The sequence below is a fragment of the Hibiscus syriacus genome, unplaced genomic scaffold (genome assembly GCF_006381635.1).
Source record: "Hibiscus syriacus cultivar Baekdansim isolate YM2019G1 unplaced genomic scaffold, ASM638163v2 tig00113725_pilon, whole genome shotgun sequence".
Lineage (NCBI taxonomy): Eukaryota > Viridiplantae > Streptophyta > Magnoliopsida > Malvales > Malvaceae > Hibiscus > Hibiscus syriacus.
In genome coordinates, this window is record NW_024063471.1 from 4,577,270 (window position 1) to 4,596,420 (window position 19,151).

Sequence of the window (19,151 nt, forward strand, 5' to 3'; positions counted from 1 at the left end):
TTGGTAGAGAGAGAATAATGAGAAATCTTTGAAATTTGAGCTGCTTTTGTTTACATCTTTTGAGAGTAGGCTTGTTTATGAAAATTCAGGCAATTTATTCAAAAATCACCTTAACAGATAAATATTATTTTCTTGGTACATTTTTTTAAAATATTGTTGATTGAATATCCGACAACATGAGACGTGTCTTCGTAGAATTTTGTCTGAGTTGGTGCCACAATGATAAAGTGCGGATCATGAAGCGTATCTTTACTTTAAATCACAGCCGTCTTACCTTAAATATCGTTCAACCCACCTCCCCCTCCCCTATAATACCCTCTTATCCAACCCTTATACCACACAAAAAAAATTATATTTCTTCTTTCTATATATAATTTTATCAAGTTTTAAGTAAGTATAATTATCGTTTTTAGAAGTTAAATTTTTTATTATATTATAATCATTTAATTGTTTATTATTTTATTATACTAATTTTTTATTACTTTATAAAATGGCAGGCGAGTTGTTGTGTTTAGATGAGAATCATATATTAAGTCATTTTATCGATGCAGTAATATTTTTAAACTCTGTTATTTTATTTATTTAGAACGTTTTATTCATTTATTTTTTTAGTATTAGTTTATATTTAAGTTTGTATACTATTTATTTAATTAGGTGAATGACAACATATTATATACATTTATTCGCAATGCTAAATTAGAGATTCTGAGTCAAGTCTGGTCGTATTTAACTGAGATTGGATTCAATTATATAGGGAAATATGAAGGGCACTATAACCTTGAATTCAACCTTATTTCTACACTGATTGAGAGGTGGAGACTAGAGACACACACATTTCATCTTTCATGTGGGGAGTGCACTATTACGCTGGAAGATGTTTCTTTACATTTGGGGCTTTCGGCAGATGAGAATGTTATTTTTTGTGTGGCGGATGGTGATTTTCATTCCTTGTGCGAGGAGTATCTTGGAGGTATCCCGCCTAATTTCAACGGTGATTGAATATCGTTATCATGGTTGACTAGAAATTTTTTACGGTTGAGCGACGACTGCTCTGAGGAATAGGCTTAAATATTTGTCCGGGCTTGCATATTGCAACTCATATGAGGGATCTTGATGCCCGATAAATTTCGCAACCAAGTTTATTGTATGCAATTGTGTCATCTCTAAGATTTTTGAGTTGTCGGCTCATTCAGTTGAGACTTCGTGGTTTTGGCATCTCTGTATAGATAAATGTGTCGAGCAACTGATTATCGAAAAAATACTATCGGCATATGACTCTTTCTTTTGCAATCATGAGCGTGGTATCGCATGCCTTTTTTTATGTTCGATCATGACAAAACACGTTAGGCTTCCTGTTATTGTTGAAGTAATTTCAATACTGAGTTTTTATATAAATAATTTTTTTAAGTATATAATGATTTTTTTATACTAAATAGGTGATCATCTATAAGGAAAGATCACCATGATATACCAGACGAATTGGAAGAAATTCGGTTGCTCATTGATCAAAAGGTTGGTATAGAGGTATGTATTTAAATTTTATTATTTACCTTTAATTATCTTTATATAAGTAGAATTTTATTTTGATAAGAATTATATATATTTGTTTTAGTTCCAATGGGTTCCTTATTCTACTGAAGAAATGAGGCGTTGCATAACATCTCACTTGAGTGACCCATTAGATGTATAGATGGTGGTAGTCCCTCTAATATGTTATGCTATTGTTGAGTGACATCTTATTAATTGCGTGCTCCGCTAATTTGGTTTCGTACAATCTATTCCTAAAGCACCTAGGAATCTCGATAATATGCATAACATCGATAGACGGGGCAAAACATAAGTTAACTGGTTGTTGAAGGATATTCTGACTGAATGATTTGATGCGAAGACAACGCCGGTTTCATCTTCCCGAATTTCTACATCTTATTAAACGATAGCTTAAATACGAATCATTTTTAGAGTTTAAGAGTTTGAAAGATTGCGAGTCATATATTTGCAAAAACAATAGTTGAAATACACTTAATTAAATAAATTGTATACGAATTAAAATATAAACTAATGATAAAAATAAAAAATTCACAATAATTTAAATAACATAATTTAATATTGTTACCGTATTGGTAAAATATCTCGATATATGATCCCGTCTTCCATTTTACAACCTAAAAAAATAATACAAAATAATTAGTACAATAAATTTTAGTCAAATAATTAAATATAAAATAAATATAATAGAATAAAAAATAATTTTATATTCTAAAAACTATAACAAAATCTATTTAGTTTGATAGAAGAAAGAATTTGAAAGTAATTTTTGTATGATTTGATGTTTGTATTTGGAATATTTATAGTGGAAGGGGATGGGTGAATAACTGAGAGAGCTCAGACTTAGGTAACAATGGAATACGCAATAATTCAAAGTGAATAATGGAAGACGTGTCTCATGATCTGCACTTTCTCTATACGTGTCAGATTTTCAGAGAAAACACGCTTCATGATCTGTTCCTTTGTTACGTGGCGTTAACTCGGACAGAAACCCACGAAGATGTGCCTCATGATCCACGCTTTTTCACCGTGATTTTAACTCGGACAAAACCCTATAAAGGCGCGCATCATGATCTACACTTTGTAAGAAAGGGTACTTGATCGATAATATTTGAAGAAAATGTACATGACAGGTATATTTCGTTGTTAGGGTGTTATTTCGGTAAATTGCCGAGAATTAAAAAGTGTTTTCCCTTTTTAGAGTTCCGAGTCCCTCGTCTTTTTGTTCAAGTTTGTATTTTTTTCCTTCTTCAAACTCAGATATGAAGTGGGTGTCAAAGGAAGAAGAAGAAGAAGAAAAAACAAGTTGAGATTAGAAGTTTTGAGCTTTTTGCTGATGGGTCTAAAGCTGCAACAGAGCCACCACCACCACCACCATCACTCGGTGGTGGCTGTTAAAGTGAATGAACAAATGGGGACCAAAAGAGGGTACACATTTATTCAATCTAACAGGGCTTGGTTGCCCAAATTTCTTTTGCTTTGGGTAATGGTGATGGCCTTTTTGAGCACTTGGATCTACAAAAAAATGGATGCTGATAACAAAGTTAGGAGGAAAGAGGTATTGAGCAGCATGTGTGATGAGAGGGCAAGGATGTTGCAAGATCAATTCAGCGTTAGTGTTAACCATGTTCATGCCTTGGCCATCCTTATTTCCACTTTTCATTACTACAAGAATCCATCTGCTATTGATCAGGTTGACCATAATTGTTCATATAGATTTGGGAATTTCTATTTGAGTTGAAGTTCTATATTTGTTGTATTGTTGTCCAAAAATGGCATCTTGGATTGTTTCTGTCTGATTGTGCACTTTGGGGTGTTTTCCTTTTTTTGGCAAGAAATGCAGGAGACTTTTGCTGAGTACACGGCAAGAACTGCATTCGAGAGGCCACTGCTTAGTGGGGTGGCCTATGCAGAAAGGGTTGTTCATTCGGAGAGGGAGGAATTCGAGAGACAGCATGGTTGGACGATAAAGACGATGCAGAGGGAACCTTCTCCTGTTCGAGACGAATATGCTCCAGTGATACTCTCACAAGAAACCGTTTCCTATATCGAATCACTCGATATGATGTCAGGGGAAGTATGCGGTTTGCTATATACACTCTGCTTATAAGTTCAAAGCTTTTACCTTATCGGTTGATATTTAAATTTGTTGTTAGATTCAATTTAAATTGTCCGTGTTACTTTGCGCAGGAAGATCGAGAAAACATCTTAAGGGCTAGGGCTACAGGGAAAGCCGTCCTAACTAGCCCCTTCAGGCTTCTTGGTTCTCATCATCTTGGTGTTGTGTTGACATTCCCCGTTTACAAACCCAAGCTCCCAACAAGGCCGACTTTGGAAGAGCGCATTGAAGCAACTGCAGGGTAAGTCATAAGCTTTTGCATACTAGAGTTTGAGAGTGAATATGAGAAAAGTTTGTGGTCTATGGCAAATGCAGTTGTATTAGAATGGACACTTCAAATGGGAAAAAAGGTTTAGACTTTTGTTAATGTGATCAATGCCGATGATGTTAGTAATTTGAAGGTACATAAGTAATCCGAAAGTATAGTCTTGGCGAACACATATACCTTATGCACTAAAAAATGGGGCTAATGGCTTCTGTTAGTTCATTTCTTTGTTAGAAAATTTTGATTTCCTTACGCATAAAAAATAAGTTATAAAACAGATACCTTGGTGGAGCCTTTGATGTGGAGTCTCTTGTGGAGAATCTGCTCGGGCAACTTGCTGGAAATCAAGCTATTCTAGTGCATGTATATGACATTACTAACTCTTCTGATCACCTGATCATGTATGGTCACCAAGATCAAGATGGTGACTTGGCTCTGTTGTATGAAAGCAAGCTCGATTTCGGAGATCCGTTCAGGAAGCATACAATGATATGTAGGTGAGTGCAAAACTGGTTACTTATCCACACGGTTTACTGAATGAAAGCTGTTGATTTTATAAGTTCTTAGTCGTTGGCTTTTTCGAGCAGATATCATCAGAAGGCACCGACTTCGTGGACAGCGCTGACCACCGCATTCTTATTCTTTGTGATCTGCTTATTAGTTGGCTATATCTTATATGGTGCAGCTATACACATCGTTAAAGTTGAAGACGATTTCCATGAAATGCAAGAACTGAAGGTTCGAGCCGAAGCTGCTGATGTTGCCAAATCACAAGTATGTTTTTAAAGATATATCTTTAAACACATTGTTGATTACCGATTTCTGAGCTAAAACTAATAGCAATGTGTTCTTGTTGCAGTTTTTAGCAACAGTTTCTCATGAAATCAGGACTCCCATGAATGGCATCCTCGGTATGTTCTAGATATCTCAAGTTCTTCTCTGTGAAATATGGCATTTGAGGGCATTTTTCGATTTTAATCTGCAATGTTTTGATGACGTTTTGAATGGTTCCAGGGATGCTTGCTTTGCTTTTAGACACGGATTTAAGTTCAACTCAAAGGGATTATGCTCAGACTGCTCAAGTCTGCGGAAAGGCATTGATTACATTGATAAACGAGGTGCTTGATCGGGCAAAAATCGAAGCTGGAAAGTTGGAGATGGAAACGGTCCCTTTCGACCTTCGATCTATCCTAGATGATGTGCTCTCTTTATTTTCCGAGAAGTCTAGGAACAAAGGTGTCGAGGTAAGTCTAGATGAAATTAATAGAAAATCTAATTCTTCATTTGCAGTTTATTTAGCTCCTATAGGCAGGGCATGTCTAACAGGAAAAACCTCAGGGTTCATAATACTTGAACTAACTCGGTGTCTTCTTTTTTCTAATTTCCTTCACTTTGTTGGATCGCTTAAATCGACAAATGATGATGTTCCTGATTCATACAATAACTTGAATACGGTGTAATTGTTTGGAAACTGAAGTTGGCGGTCTTTGTTTCTGATAAAGTTCCGGATATGGTTATGGGGGATCCAGGAAGATTCCGACAGATTGTTACGAATCTTGTTGGGAACTCTGTCAAAGTAAGTGGGTTGCTTAATCTTCATTCTTTTTGGCACAAAGTAGGTGGTATGTATCTATAGTGCTCCGACTTTTCATTTTTCTTGAGGTACTCATGTCCGACTCATATCCGAACATGAGCATGAGATATGACCCTTCAAGGACCCTCAAAATACATAAAATATACTTGAAAAAATTGACTGTACCTGTCTTGTACCGCTATCCAATACCCTCACCCTATCCCGAGTCCACGGGCACCAAATATACAATAATTTTCACCATGCCCTTTTTCTTGTGCCGTTTTCTACTGAATTGTGTATCAAATCTTTTTAACAAGTTGGTGGTCGTTTAAATTGTGTCTGACAGTTTACAGAACGGGGACACGTTATTGTTAAAGTCCATCTAGCGGAAAACACAAAGCCCGTAGACGACGCAATAGCCAAAAATTGTTTGAACGGAGGGTCAGATGATAGTGTGCCGCTCTCAGGTGCACGCCAGTTTAAAACCTTGACTGGTTATGAAGCAGCCGATGAGCGGAACAGTTGGGATTCCTTCAAGCATTTAGTTTCCAATGAAGAATCGCCATATGATGCCTCAATAAACATGACAGTTGCCGGTGAAACTTCTCAGAGTGTCACTTTGGTGGTATCTGTAGAAGATACCGGCATTGGGATCCCTTTAATTGCCCAGGATAGAATTTTCATGCCATTTATGCAGGCAGATAGTTCAACTTCGAGAAATTACGGTGGGACAGGTATAGGCTTGAGCATTACCAAGTGTTTGGTGGAGCTAATGGGTGGTCACATAAGCTTCGTTAGCCGGCCTCAAGATGGAAGCACATTCTCGTTCACCGCAGATTTTGGGAGATGTAAAAAAGCTTCTTTTAGTGATACGAAAAAACCCAATACCGAAGATCTTCCTTCTAGTTTCCGACTGTTGAAAGCAATGGTAGTTGACGGAAAACCGGTTAGAGCTGCTGTGACCCTTTACCACTTGAAGAGACTTGGTATACTGGCTGAAGTTGCAAGTAGTGTAAAGGGAGCAGTTTCTGCATGTGGGAAAAATGGCTCTTCATGTGGGTAAGTCGAATTCCTGTTTAGAATTATTTTTGAAGATTATTCGTAAATTCTGTAAAATTATGTTTTATATTTCGGGCTTCATGTGGGTAACAGATGGTTTTATATATCGAAACCAACCATTGAACTGCTATAAAAGGCCAAATACCATGTGGTATCGTTGGGGGAAAAAACTGATATAATGTTTAACTTCGTTGAATATTGCAGAAGTAAAATCCAGCCGGATATAATTCTTGTTGAGAAAGATTCATGGCTTTCCGGTGCGGATGGTGGTTTGAGCTTACGGATGTTGGACTGGAAACAGAACGGACATGTGTTTAAGTTTCCTAAAATGATTCTTCTCGCGACAAATATTACGAACGCTGAACTTGAGAAAGCTAAGGCAGCCGGTTTTGCAGACACTATAATTATGAAACCTATGAGGGCAAGTATGGTGGCTGCATGTCTTCAACAGGTGCTCGGGATCAGGAAGAAGCGGCAGGCGGGAAAAGACACGCAAAATGGATCTCTTCGGAGTTTATTTGTTGGAAAGAAAATACTAGTAGTCGATGACAATATGGTAAATCGAAGAGTTGCCGCAGGTGCATTGAAGAAGTTCGGAGCTGCTGTAGAATGTGCCGAAAGTGGAAAAGCCGCGCTAAAACTGCTTCAAATTCCGCACTCTTACGATGCATGCTTCATGGACATTCAGATGCCAGAAATGGACGGGTATGTAATTATGTATATTAATATTTTTCTCAATGAGCAATCGACGATCAAAATACAGTAAAAGAAGGGAAAAGGAAGTCTTATCTATTGCAATGTCATAATATCATGTTATTTCAGGTTCGAGGCAACCCATCGGATTCGAATGATGGAGAGTCAAGCCAATGAGCTGACGAATGGAGACGGCACAGATGAAGGTTTGGCCCGGAAAGGTGAGTGGCATGTCCCGATATTAGCCATGACGGCCGATGTAATTCATGCCACCTATGAAAAGTGTCTTGAATGTGGGATGGATGGATACGTCTCGAAGCCATTTGAGGAAGAAAATCTCTACCAGGAAGTTGCCAAGTTCTTCCAAGTCAAACCGATCTCGGACTCATGACGAAACACCTTGCACCTACACCGGAAAAGTCGACAAAACCAAAACCGAGAAACACGAGCCAGGTAAACTTTTCCAGCAAAAAAAAAAAAGTCCGCTCAAAAGCATGCATATGCATGTTGGGGCAATTATTTCTAACCCGAACATCGATTTTCGACTTGATTAGAATTCGAGTATTTGTATACTACGACAGGAAACTACATCCTCATCTGTTTGTATAGGTGTTTACAAAGGGGATGCTTTGATTTTCTCTCGAGACTTTGAGAACTTTTCGGAAATGGAGTTCTGATTTTTTTTAATGAATTTTGTTGTAAAAGCTTTGTTCTTTAGTTTTCAAATATCAAAAAGAGGTATGTTACTAGTCCAACTTATATATTTATTTATGGTTTTATATTTTTAGATTCAACGTTATTCGATTAATTTATAATATTAAAAAAGATAAATTATAACTATAATTATTTAATTATGAAGATTTCAATTAAAATTTTAATAATCTAAATTAAAAAATAATAATTAAATTAAAATTGTTCATAATTAATTGGCAGAGGATTTAAATTACGTATTAAAAATGAAAGTTGATGAGCCCATGTGACCATACATGAATGAGCAACTTACTATTTTTCCAACTTATTAAATACAGTTTATTAAGCAAAAATCTAATTAATTTAAATTGCAATAATTCAAGTTTAATATGCAAAACACCCTTTAAACGGTGAAATTTTAATTTAAAAATAGTGAAATTTAATAATCAATTCAATCATTTGATTTAATTATAAATAAATATCATTTTAATTTTTATCCTGTTGATATTTCATTGTTAAAAGCGCTGAAAATGGATAATTAAAAAAATTTAGGCAGCTGAACCGATAATACATTCTACAAGTAAGCCGTCTATGGACTACTTTTTGGATTTCACATCTTGTTTTTTATTCTTTAATTAATAATAATAATCGATCAAACATTAACTAATGTTTTAAAAAAATATTAGTAATTAAATTTAATTTTGGGTTAGAATTAGATTTAATGAGAAAGCGCTGAAAATGGATAATTAAAAAAATTTAGGCAGCTGAACCGATAATACATTCTACAAGTAAGCCGTCTATGGACTACTTTTTGGATTTCACATCTTGTTTTTTATTCTTTAATTAATAATAATAATTAATCGATCAAACATTAACTAATGTTTTAAAAAAATAATATTAGTAATTAAATTTAATTTTGGGTTAGAATTAGATTTAATGAGAAAATACAAAAGTTGAAAGGATTAGAAGAGCCTTATCTAAATTTATTTTCTTGGGGCCAACAAATTTAATTTAAAAGTTGAACCAACCTTTCTTTTGTCTCATCATATATAATAATGTAACTAACAAATTTAAAAGTATTTAAGGCCTACCTATATCTAATTAATTTTTTTGTAAATAACATGATTGGTTTTAATATAAAGATATATTATGATTCTTATTTTTTATAATCATTAATATCCGATTTATTAATTGTCTAATTCATTTTAATCTTAATGTTGTCCCTTTTTTTTCTTTAATCATAATGTTTCCTCTTTTAATTATATGGTAATACCTTTATAAGATAACCCAATTCCCAATTTTCCTTCCATATTTTTCTTATTCCTTTCGCTTATAACTTTTCTATTCCTAAATTGTATACATATAAATATATTTGCATAAATTATTAATTATTATGTTTTATTTTTAAATATAATTATTAATAATAAATTATTGAGACAAAAAATTAAAAATCAATTTAACATGTTATACTCTGTACCATTTAATATAAAATGATTATAATTTATTATAAACTAATATTAACCAAAACAAATTTAAATATTTTTTTTAGTCAAATAATTCATGCGAGATCTAAAAAATGGAATGCATTTGTTAGGAAAAAATAATTTTTAATTTAAGACGATTGTTACAATAGAGGATAAACTTGTTATTTCAACATGATGAATTTTAATAAAATATATTATTTTAAAAAACTCGCCGTTTACATACAACAAATTTCAGTAAAAAAAAATCTAAAACTTGTCTTGCTAGAACGACAAATTCCCTTAAATAATATTTTTTTATTAAAAGTATGACTAACTTGTAAGAATATATAAAGAAAAAGGATCAAATATGTGATTATATCAAAATATTTAACTGCGGTTAGCAACAGTTAACTCGGAGACTTAATTAAATAAAAACGAAAATGACTATATTTTATGATTTTTGAAAACAGTGATCAAAAGTGAACAAAACACAAAAATAAATTATAATTCGTATAGTTAACCCTAAATTTTATTGGAAGGACAAATTTGCCCTACAATATGGCAGTAGTGTTAGATTATAAAAAGTTTTGTCAGAATAAACTTTTCTTATTTTTATATGTATTATTCCTCTAAAAAAACCGAGTATTAGAAGTTGATATTAATTTAAATACGAAATGATACATATCAATAAAAGTAAGTCCTAGGCAAAATAAATATGTTTTCAATTGTACAAGGAAAAAATGTCCAACGATCCTTTTGAGAGAAAAAAAGAGAGAATGGAGAGGGATTTACGACTTTAGGGTAGTTAAAGTAGGACCATTGGCATGTGCAAACCATTTTTCTCTCCCTTTCTCGAGAACCAAACACATCCAACTATTTTTCACTCTTTACTTCCGAGATGTTTTTAGAAAAAGTTGACGTCTTGTAAAACGTAAAAAACTTTTAAACACTCCCATTTTTACTCTGTTCCTTTGTCCCCGCCGTTTCTCTTTCAATCACCTTTCCTCCTCTAATTTAGTTGATCATATCATCAATGCCACCATAAACCCAAACTTTCCTTCCAAATTTCCTCACTTTCTCTATCAATTTTCTCAAGGAAAAAAAAAAAGGAGAACAACAATGAAGAAACCCCATTTTCTGGGATGTCTTGCTTTTCAGTTTCTTGCAGCCATTTACTTTTTCACTTCACAAGTCTCTTCTCAATTCAGCCCTGACTCACCAGCCATGGAAAAGCTAAAAACAAGCGTAAAAATCCCATCTTCACTCGACTGGTCTGACCCTGACCCTTGTCAATGGGCTAAAGTGGACTGTCAAGAGAATAGAATCACCAGAATCCAAATACCAAGCAAAAACATTGGTGGAACACTTCCACCCGAGCTCAAGAACTTGACTCAGCTCACCATCTTTGAAGTAATGAACAACAAAATCAATGGCCCAATCCCGAGTCTTGCTGGTTTAACTCAGCTGCAAGAAGCTAACTTCCACAACAACAACTTTTCATCTTTCCCGCCAGATTTCTTCACTGGTTTAACTTCACTGACTGCCATTCACCTTGACAACAACCCTTTAGAGCCATGGGAGATCCCGAAGAGCTTAAAGGAAGCAACTTATCTGAAAACTTTCTCGGCCAACAATGCTAACATCAAAGGCAAAATCCCGGGTTTTTTTGACCCGGAAACTTTCCCATCTTTGACAGAACTTCATTTGGCTTCAAACAATCTTGAAGGAGAATTGCCTGTTGAGTTCTCTGGTTCAATGATTCAGTCCTTGTGGGTTAACGGGCAGAGTCTGAATGGCACAATCCAAGTGATTCGAAACATGTCTTCTTTGACTGAGGTATGGCTTCATGAGAGCAAGTTTTCAGGTCCTTTACCTGATTTTTCAATGTTAACTCAGTTGAGGAACTTGAGTTTAAGAGATAATCACTTCACTGGTATTGTCCCTTTGTCTTTGGTTAACTTGAAGTCACTTTATATTGTGAACTTGACTAATAATGAACTTCAAGGTCCGACCCCTCGATTTGCTGATCATGTGATTGCTGATATGAATGCCGGTAGTAATAGATTTTGCTTAGATAATCCCGGTGTTGCTTGCGACGGTCGCATTAATATATTGTTATCTATATCAGAATCTGTTGGCTATCCGGATAGTTTTTCTGTTGAATGGAAAGGTAATGATCCTTGTGACGATTGGCTCGGTATCGTATGTGATCGAGGAGAGATTATTTCCGTTCTTTTCGCAAAGAAGGGGCTTACCGGTTCAATTTCAAGCAACTTTTCGATGCTTACATCGTTGAGAACGTTGGATCTTTCGGATAACAATCTTACCGGGCTCATACCAGCAGAGCTCACTACATTGCCTAAGCTTGCTCGATTAGATGTTTCGAACAATAGGCTTTATGGAAAGATACCGTCTTTTAGGCATGATGTTGATGTAATTACTGCTGGAAACAGAGAAATTGGAAAAGAGACGGTTCCTAGTACATCTGGAGGCAGATCTCCTGGTGGTGACAATGCTGCTAATCCTTCTGGAAATGGTGAAAAGAAATCTAATAAAGGCACAGTTTTGGGTTGTACCATTGGTGTTGTTGGTGGCTTGAGTCTTCTTGTTTCGGTCATCTGTTTGTGTGCCGGAAAACAAAAGCGTACTAGTAAGATACAGAGTCCGTCTACTTCGCTTGTACATCATCATCATTCCGGTGACCAAGGAGTCAAGATAACCGTTTCTGGACCGTGCATTACTGGTCAAAGTGAAACCTTCCGCAACATGAACAGTGGACCTACTGCTGTTCACATGGTTGAGTCCAGTTGCATGGCTATCTCAATTCAAGTTTTGAGGAATGTCACAGATAATTTCAGTGAGCAAAATATATTGGGAAAAGGTGGTTTTGGGACAGTTTACAAAGGGGAATTGCACGATGGGACGAAGATTGCAGTGAAAAGGATGGAATCTGGTGCCGTGAGTGCAAAAGGTTTGGCCGAGTTTAAGTCGGAGATTGCGGTTTTTACTAAGGTTCGTCACCGCCATTTGGTTGCAAATCTTGGATATTGCTTGGATGGAAACGAGAGGCTTCTTGTTTATGAATACATGCCTCAGGGGACCCTCAGCAGGCACCTATTCAACTGGAAGGAAGAAGGGTTGAAACCACTCGACTGGACGAGGCGACTTACAATTGCCTTAGACGTGGCTCGAGGTGTTGAGTATCTACATGGACTGGCGCAGCAGAGTTTCATTCATCGAGATCTTAAGCCATCGAATATTCTTCTCGGAGATGATATGCGTGCTAAAGTTGCAGATTTTGGCTTGGTTCGACTAGCTCCAGCGGATGGTAAACATTCAGTCGAAACAAAACTTGCAGGAACATTTGGGTATATGGCACCAGAGTATGCAGGTAATCGATTTCGTTTTTTTCATTTTCTGATCAGAAATGCATGCACATTATGCCTTTTTTCCCCTCTTTTCTTCTACGACATGCCTCTGGTTTGTTTGCTTCCACCGAGGCTTTTGGTTTACAGGATGAAAGCATTAGACTGACATCACTCGCATTTCGGCAGTTACCGGCCGAGTGACCACAAAGGTGGATGTATTTAGCTTTGGTGTAATCCTCATGGAGTTGATCTCAGGCCGTAAGGCACTCGACGAAACACAGTCCGAAGAGAGCCTGCACCTCGTGACATGGTTCCGAAGGATGTACGTAAATAAGGACACATTCCTTAAGGTCATTGACAAAACCATTCATCTCGATGAAGAAAAACTTGCCAGTATTAGAACAGTGTCGGAACTGGCTTGCCACTGCTGTGCAAGGGAGCCCAACCGGAGGCCAGATATGAACCATGTGGTCAATCTGTTGTCATCACTGGTCGAGCTCTGGAAACCAGAACAACCTGATTCCGGTGACATATATGGCATTGACCTCGAATTGACTCTACCACAAGCACTCAAAAAATGGCAAGCATTAGAGAACAGCAATTTGAATGATTCTTCATCATTTCTGGCCAGTACAGACACTACACAGACCAGTATACCTCGCCTCCCATCTGGGTTTGCAGATTCGTTTAGATCAGCTGATGCTCGATGAAAACAATGAAAAGTAAAACACAGGTTCTGGCTTTGATTGTTTGTTCTAAGATGTTTGGTCTGTTCATTTCTCACTGTAAGATTTGCTCTTCTGCTATATTTTAGCCAGAGCAGATTGTTTCTCCCATTATTTATCTCTGTAATCTGAAACAGTTTTAAGTTTTTCTGATTTATTGTTGAAGTTTACAAAAAAAAATTAAAGCAACATTGCATATCCCAACTAGTAACAAAATATCGTGTTCAAATAATTATCAAGATTCGTTTTGAAGCGAACTGATTAGGGAAATAAATGATAGTCTAAAAGCACTGATATCAGTAAGATGGTTTGAACAAGAAAAGGAGTTGCATTCAGGAATTTCACTAACTTTTGAGTTCTACACGAGAACTTATATGATTCAGAACGAAAAGGAAATTAAGAAAGAATATCAGATTATGCCTTGGTGGTTTCATGGCCGATGCTGATGTTTATGACTCAAGTATTTATCTGCACAGCAGCAGAGCATCACCTCTAGTTATGGGATTCAGCCCCCTTTCTCTCGATTAGTTTGATGAAATTGCGAACAATTGTTTTTCCTTCGGAAGTTATGATGCTCTCTGGATGGAATTGAACACCCTACAGTTTCCAATCAATTAGTAAACGAAAGTAAGTGGAAAATAAGCATAACAAGATGGAGCGTGAAAGTTAAAAGCTAAGTAGACTCAAGGTGTTCATGTGTGATTATGACATTATTATAAAATCGATAACAATGACATGAAAATGTTGGATTGATCTAATCAAATATCATTTGATGAACTAAAAAGTGTAGGAGATTAGAACACATTGCAGAAAGAAGAAGAATTCAAGACCCTCATTCAAACATTCTAAATCAAGTAATATGATCCTCCACAGCTAAAATTATGTTCACAGACTATGTAAATCTGACTCAGACAATGTTCACAGATACTATATGTGACACGAGTATGGTTAGATTTCTCTAAGTTTTTCCATGTATTTGGAGGATCCTTGGAGATCATACCTATATGTCGGACTCGGGTATTTCAAGAAAAATGAATAGTTGGAGCAACATAGCTCACCGATAATTTATTCCTAGGTTAACATTTCCAATTATTCTAGAGACGGTAAGAGAAATATACCCGCAGATATTTTGGCAGTTAGGAGGGCAACTAATTTAAGTTAAGATCGCAGCAAATACATTTCCAACAAGACAAATCAGCTTGTAACCATTTTGAAGTAGGCATATATTCTAGATCAGTAAATCATTGTACTAATACGTTACAAGTAAATGAGACGGCAGTCTTACCTGTAGATGCTTATATACTTTGTGCCTAGCAGCCATTATCAGTCCATCTTCTGTCCAAGCAGTAGCCTCAAGTAGTTCCCCAGGGAAACTGTCTTTTTCAATCACGAGGCTGTGATATCGACCAACATGGAAAGGGCTGGAAAGGAGCAATAATATTAAGAATTGCAGATAACATGAGGTGTAAATAATGAAAACAAAATGGAAATTATTTAACTTAAAGAGTAAACTAACAGATGTTTCACATGTGTCTAGAAAAAAGCAGACAGATTATCCTACACATTAAACTCTCTAATCTTTTATCTCTTACTCCCCCTTCTTCCTAATTGAGGATGAATCTTGATACATTTAGAAAGAAAAATGCAACGGTAGAGGAATCAAGGCATAGAAAATGTTAGGTTATTAGAACTCAAATGGCTGATGGGGATGAAAAAGAAAGAAGATAAAGTAGAGAGGATGGAATGTGATGCCAAATTCAAGCGTAAAGTAAACAGGAATTTGTTCGATTTTACCCTGTCCACTCTTTTGTTATAAAGAATATAAAATTCCCTGAAAGTTGAAACTTGATTGGAGAAAAATGCTGCTTAGAAATCTTGATATCCGAAAGGTAAAAAGAGAGATCAATAAAATCTAAAATATGGGGCATAGCTTAAGCACACCAAGGATTTTAAAGGAAAATCAGGTATGAAGAAGTAATATATACTTTGACAATCCGCAGAACAACCCATCTTGTTCCCTGTCATCATAATATACAAGAGAACTTTTGCCATGCATAACGCCAAAGGGGCAACGCACAATCTTTCCTGCAGTTTTAAATGAAGTCCAAGAGAATATGTTAAAATCCCACCATCTAGTAGCTTTGCATCAGTAATCAACATATACAAATATGAAGTAATCTCTTATCTAACTTGTCGGACATCCTAAGACACATACCACCAAAAGCCTCACCAATGCACTGCAGACCCATACAAACACCAAACAAAGGTACAATAGGCCCAAGTTCCCAAACTGTTTGCACTGAAATTCCAGAATCTTGGGGTGTTCCTATACAAAGGTTACAAAGTATATTTCATGCTTAATATGACAGATTCTTATTTATTTTAGTTTAAAATATCTAACAAACTATTACCTGGACCAGGGGAGATGAGCACTCCCCTAGGGTTTTTCCTACAAAAGTAACAAGAAAAAATTGTCATTTATTGAATCAAATCTTTAGAGATTTGTTAACAAATAAACATTCACCACCTACTATCTGTCATGAAACACAACTAAATTAATAAACCATATTACACAACTCAAAAGCTTAATTCTTACCTTTTCAACTCTTCTACGGTTAGCTCATCGTTTCGGTAAACCTCAAAGTAACATCCAAGCTCTCCCATATACTACAAAATTACATGTCAAGTCTGAGGATATTTTGTTCTTAGTCATGAATACAACTTGGAAAAGAGTAAGAGAACAATTAAACTAAAATGTTTAGAACAAAGAAGCATAAAATATTTGAAGCGAAGGAAATTCTTTAATTAACTCTTATGGCTCCTTTCAAAAGGCAACAATCAAATGTTCCCCGTCAGCTGTTTAAAAGGAGAAAGATAAGAGAGAAGTGAAGGTGAAATCCCTACATTGGATTCCAGATGTCACTCTATTCCCTGATAGTCGGTTTCTCGGTGGTTATTGGCAGGGTAGAAAAATACATTTCTTATCGAAGTGGTGATAATCTCCAACCAAAGAATTATTGGTACCATAAATCTAAGAAACTGTCGCATTCTATTGACTTTCATAAATCACCATGCTCACTGATAGCCAGGATCAAAGATGCCAAATATGATTAACCGATTCAGCAGGAATCACTTTTGATATATCATGTTTCTAACTGAAACCCTCAAACTATATTAACTTTCTTTTGGCAGCCATAGCCATTAAAAAAATACATCATTTTTATTGAGGCAAATATTTATGATGAAGCACCTCTTCTGAATGTGAATCCTTCCCTTGCAAGGAAAGAACTAGAGAACTATAACAAAAAACAATAAATTTTCTGTAGACTATGTACATCATACATAAACATATATGTATATATGCATGTATCTATGTATGTATCTTATCTCATTTCTTATTAAAGGAAACAAACGTAACCAGCACATTTTTCCCCTTTTACACTTGGCTTAGTTGGGTTTCTTAGACTAAAACTAAATTATCCAGTCTTCCCTAACGATCAATGTACACACTATCACAATCAAATACGATAAGCTTCCCGATGAAACAATCATATCGAGTGATTATATTTCCCATCATTTTTCCAATAGATTTGCAAGCAATCAAACATCAATTCAAAGCAAGCCTTAAACCATAAAGACAAATAAGAGGAGGCAAACGATTGGCCAAAGAAGAAGGAAACAGATTCTAAAATTGCAATTGATTAAACCTGGCAAAGATTGTAAGTGAAACTATCGTAATTGTCAATGACAACAATGGGATTCTTGCAGCTTTTCTTATTCTCCAAAACTGAAGAGTTTAGTCCAATACAGTCGATGCTAATGATGCTTTTACAACGATCCCAGTTCTCTTTTTCTGCAAAAAACCAATCCCTGCAGAACCAAAAAAAAAACAGAACCACTCATTACTCGTTACTGCAACAAAAAATCAGGAAGAGAGAGAGAGAGACTTGATGGAGGAGAGCGCCTGGTTAAGCGAGAGAGAGAGGGGTTTTGAAGGGTTTTATCAGAAAGTACAAGTTTTGGTTGAAGCAGAGTTGATTGGGTTATAACATTAGCTGCCATTTTTCTTCTCAAGGGAGATTAGAGCAAAATGGTGTTGAGTTTCAGTCTTCCTCGGAGAATCTGCTCAGAAAAATTCAAGTTTGTAGATTTTGTTTAACAGATGCGTCATATGTACATGGCAACCAACGGACTTCCTAGTCACCGCCGAGTTGGATGCACCTTCGATTTAGGAATTTCATCCGATTCGATTTCAAATATTAGTTGAGATTTACCATGATCATCAACCATTTTTTTAAGTTATATAAATTTTAGGATAAACTCCGTATTTAGATGTCCAGTCATCATTTTAGTTTCACTTTAATCAGCCAATTATTTTTGTTTAAAATAATATTTAACATCATTTTGATTTTATTTTATTTATCCGTTATTTAAAAATAAGCAGAACAATTGATGTGCGAGTTTCTTTTCATTTTTTTAATGATGATGTGAGATTATCTTACGAAGTATTATTATATTTTATAAATGACGGATCATTATAACGTAATTTTAAATATAACTTTAAAAAAATAATAGTTGGATGATTAACTCCTTAGTTTACCCTTATTTTTATTAAACATGTTTATTTCTATAAAATAAATAAGTGAAACATGATAATAAGGGGTGATTGGATCATGAAATTCAAGATTCCTAGTAGAATTTTTTTTTTTCAAATTCAAATTCTCATGTTTGGATGGAAAAAATTCTCAATAAGGAGTAATAATATATTCCAAACAATAAAAAAAAATTCTCTTTTTACCAGGAAGGATAATCCCTTGCTTTTATTAGGTATTCTTTTATTCCCGTGTGCTAAGGGCTAAAATACCCTCTTTTCCCGTTTGCCTCTACCATATCTTCTTCTCCCAAGCGTTCTTTGTTCTTGAACTCCACGGCACAGATTGGAGGAGTATCCGATTCTCGATCAAAAATTTACCCTTTGCTCTTCTTACTCACTTCATCTGCTTTCAGGTTACTCCTTTTCCTTCAACCTTTGCTTATTTTTATTTCTTTTTGGTTTGGGTGTTTGTGTTTTTTTGGATTCTTGTTGAATGCATGTTTTTTTAATTTGATTTTTGGGCTTTAAATAACAGTTAATAGAATTGAAATTTCCAATTAATCTGTTTTTTTTTGTTGCAAACTAATCTTAAGTTTTAGTATTGAAATTTCCAACTCTTAGATTGAAATCTGCATTAGTGGGTAGGGTAGGGTAGTTGTTAGGTGCTTTCGTCATACAAGGTTTGCTCATAAAATGATTTTCCTATTAGCAGTTGAAGTCCACTGTTTATAGTGTTTGTGTTTGAATTTCGGAAAATCTAGGTAGTTTTAGCTACACTTGTTGACTGATGATTTTTCTTACTGGTAAACAATTAGTTCTATTCACTCTTCTTTTTATCGGAAAAAATAGACCATTTTATCAGATCTCAACTCATTTTAGTTTCTAATTTTCATTCAATTATATCCGTGTGTCATATACTATACGTAATTGCAAACTCGTTGGGTGTCAATCCCATTTTCATATCAGTCTTGATTTTCTTCAGAGTTGTAGAATTATTGTGCTTCTTTTCATTTTTCATTATAAATCTTCCATTTCGTTGTTGCAGAATTATTAAACA

The 19,151-nt window shown here is 35.3% G+C and overlaps 2 protein-coding genes and 1 pseudogene across 3 annotated transcripts; 2 read left to right on the top strand and 1 right to left on the bottom strand.

The window, feature by feature from the left end:
• Positions 1-2,743: 2,743 nt before the first annotated feature.
• On the top strand, positions 2,744-7,966 carry LOC120187767 (histidine kinase 4-like). 2 transcript variants are annotated; one of them, XM_039191398.1, is made up of 11 exons: positions 2,744-3,238; positions 3,389-3,622; positions 3,736-3,905; positions 4,208-4,426; positions 4,517-4,703; positions 4,789-4,840; positions 4,944-5,173; positions 5,407-5,505; positions 5,849-6,561; positions 6,766-7,266; positions 7,384-7,966. In XM_039191398.1, exons 1-11 carry the CDS (start codon positions 2,882-2,884, stop codon positions 7,643-7,645), a joined length of 3,024 nt encoding a protein of 1,007 aa, XP_039047329.1. In that variant the 5' UTR covers positions 2,744-2,881; the 3' UTR covers positions 7,646-7,966. The 2 variants fall into 2 exon arrangements, with proteins under 2 accessions (XP_039047329.1, XP_039047330.1); XM_039191399.1 differs by having other exon boundaries at positions 3,098-3,238; positions 3,381-3,622.
• A 2,464-nt stretch (positions 7,967-10,430) lies between these two features.
• LOC120187560 (receptor protein kinase TMK1-like) lies at positions 10,431-13,638 on the top strand. Its single transcript, XM_039191262.1, has 2 exons — positions 10,431-12,798; positions 12,962-13,638. Exons 1-2 carry the CDS (start codon positions 10,527-10,529, stop codon positions 13,483-13,485), a joined length of 2,796 nt encoding a protein of 931 aa, XP_039047193.1. The 5' UTR covers positions 10,431-10,526; the 3' UTR covers positions 13,486-13,638.
• A 194-nt stretch (positions 13,639-13,832) lies between these two features.
• On the bottom strand, positions 13,833-17,691 carry LOC120187399 (annotated as a pseudogene).
• Between the last annotated feature and the right edge of the window lie 1,460 nt (positions 17,692-19,151).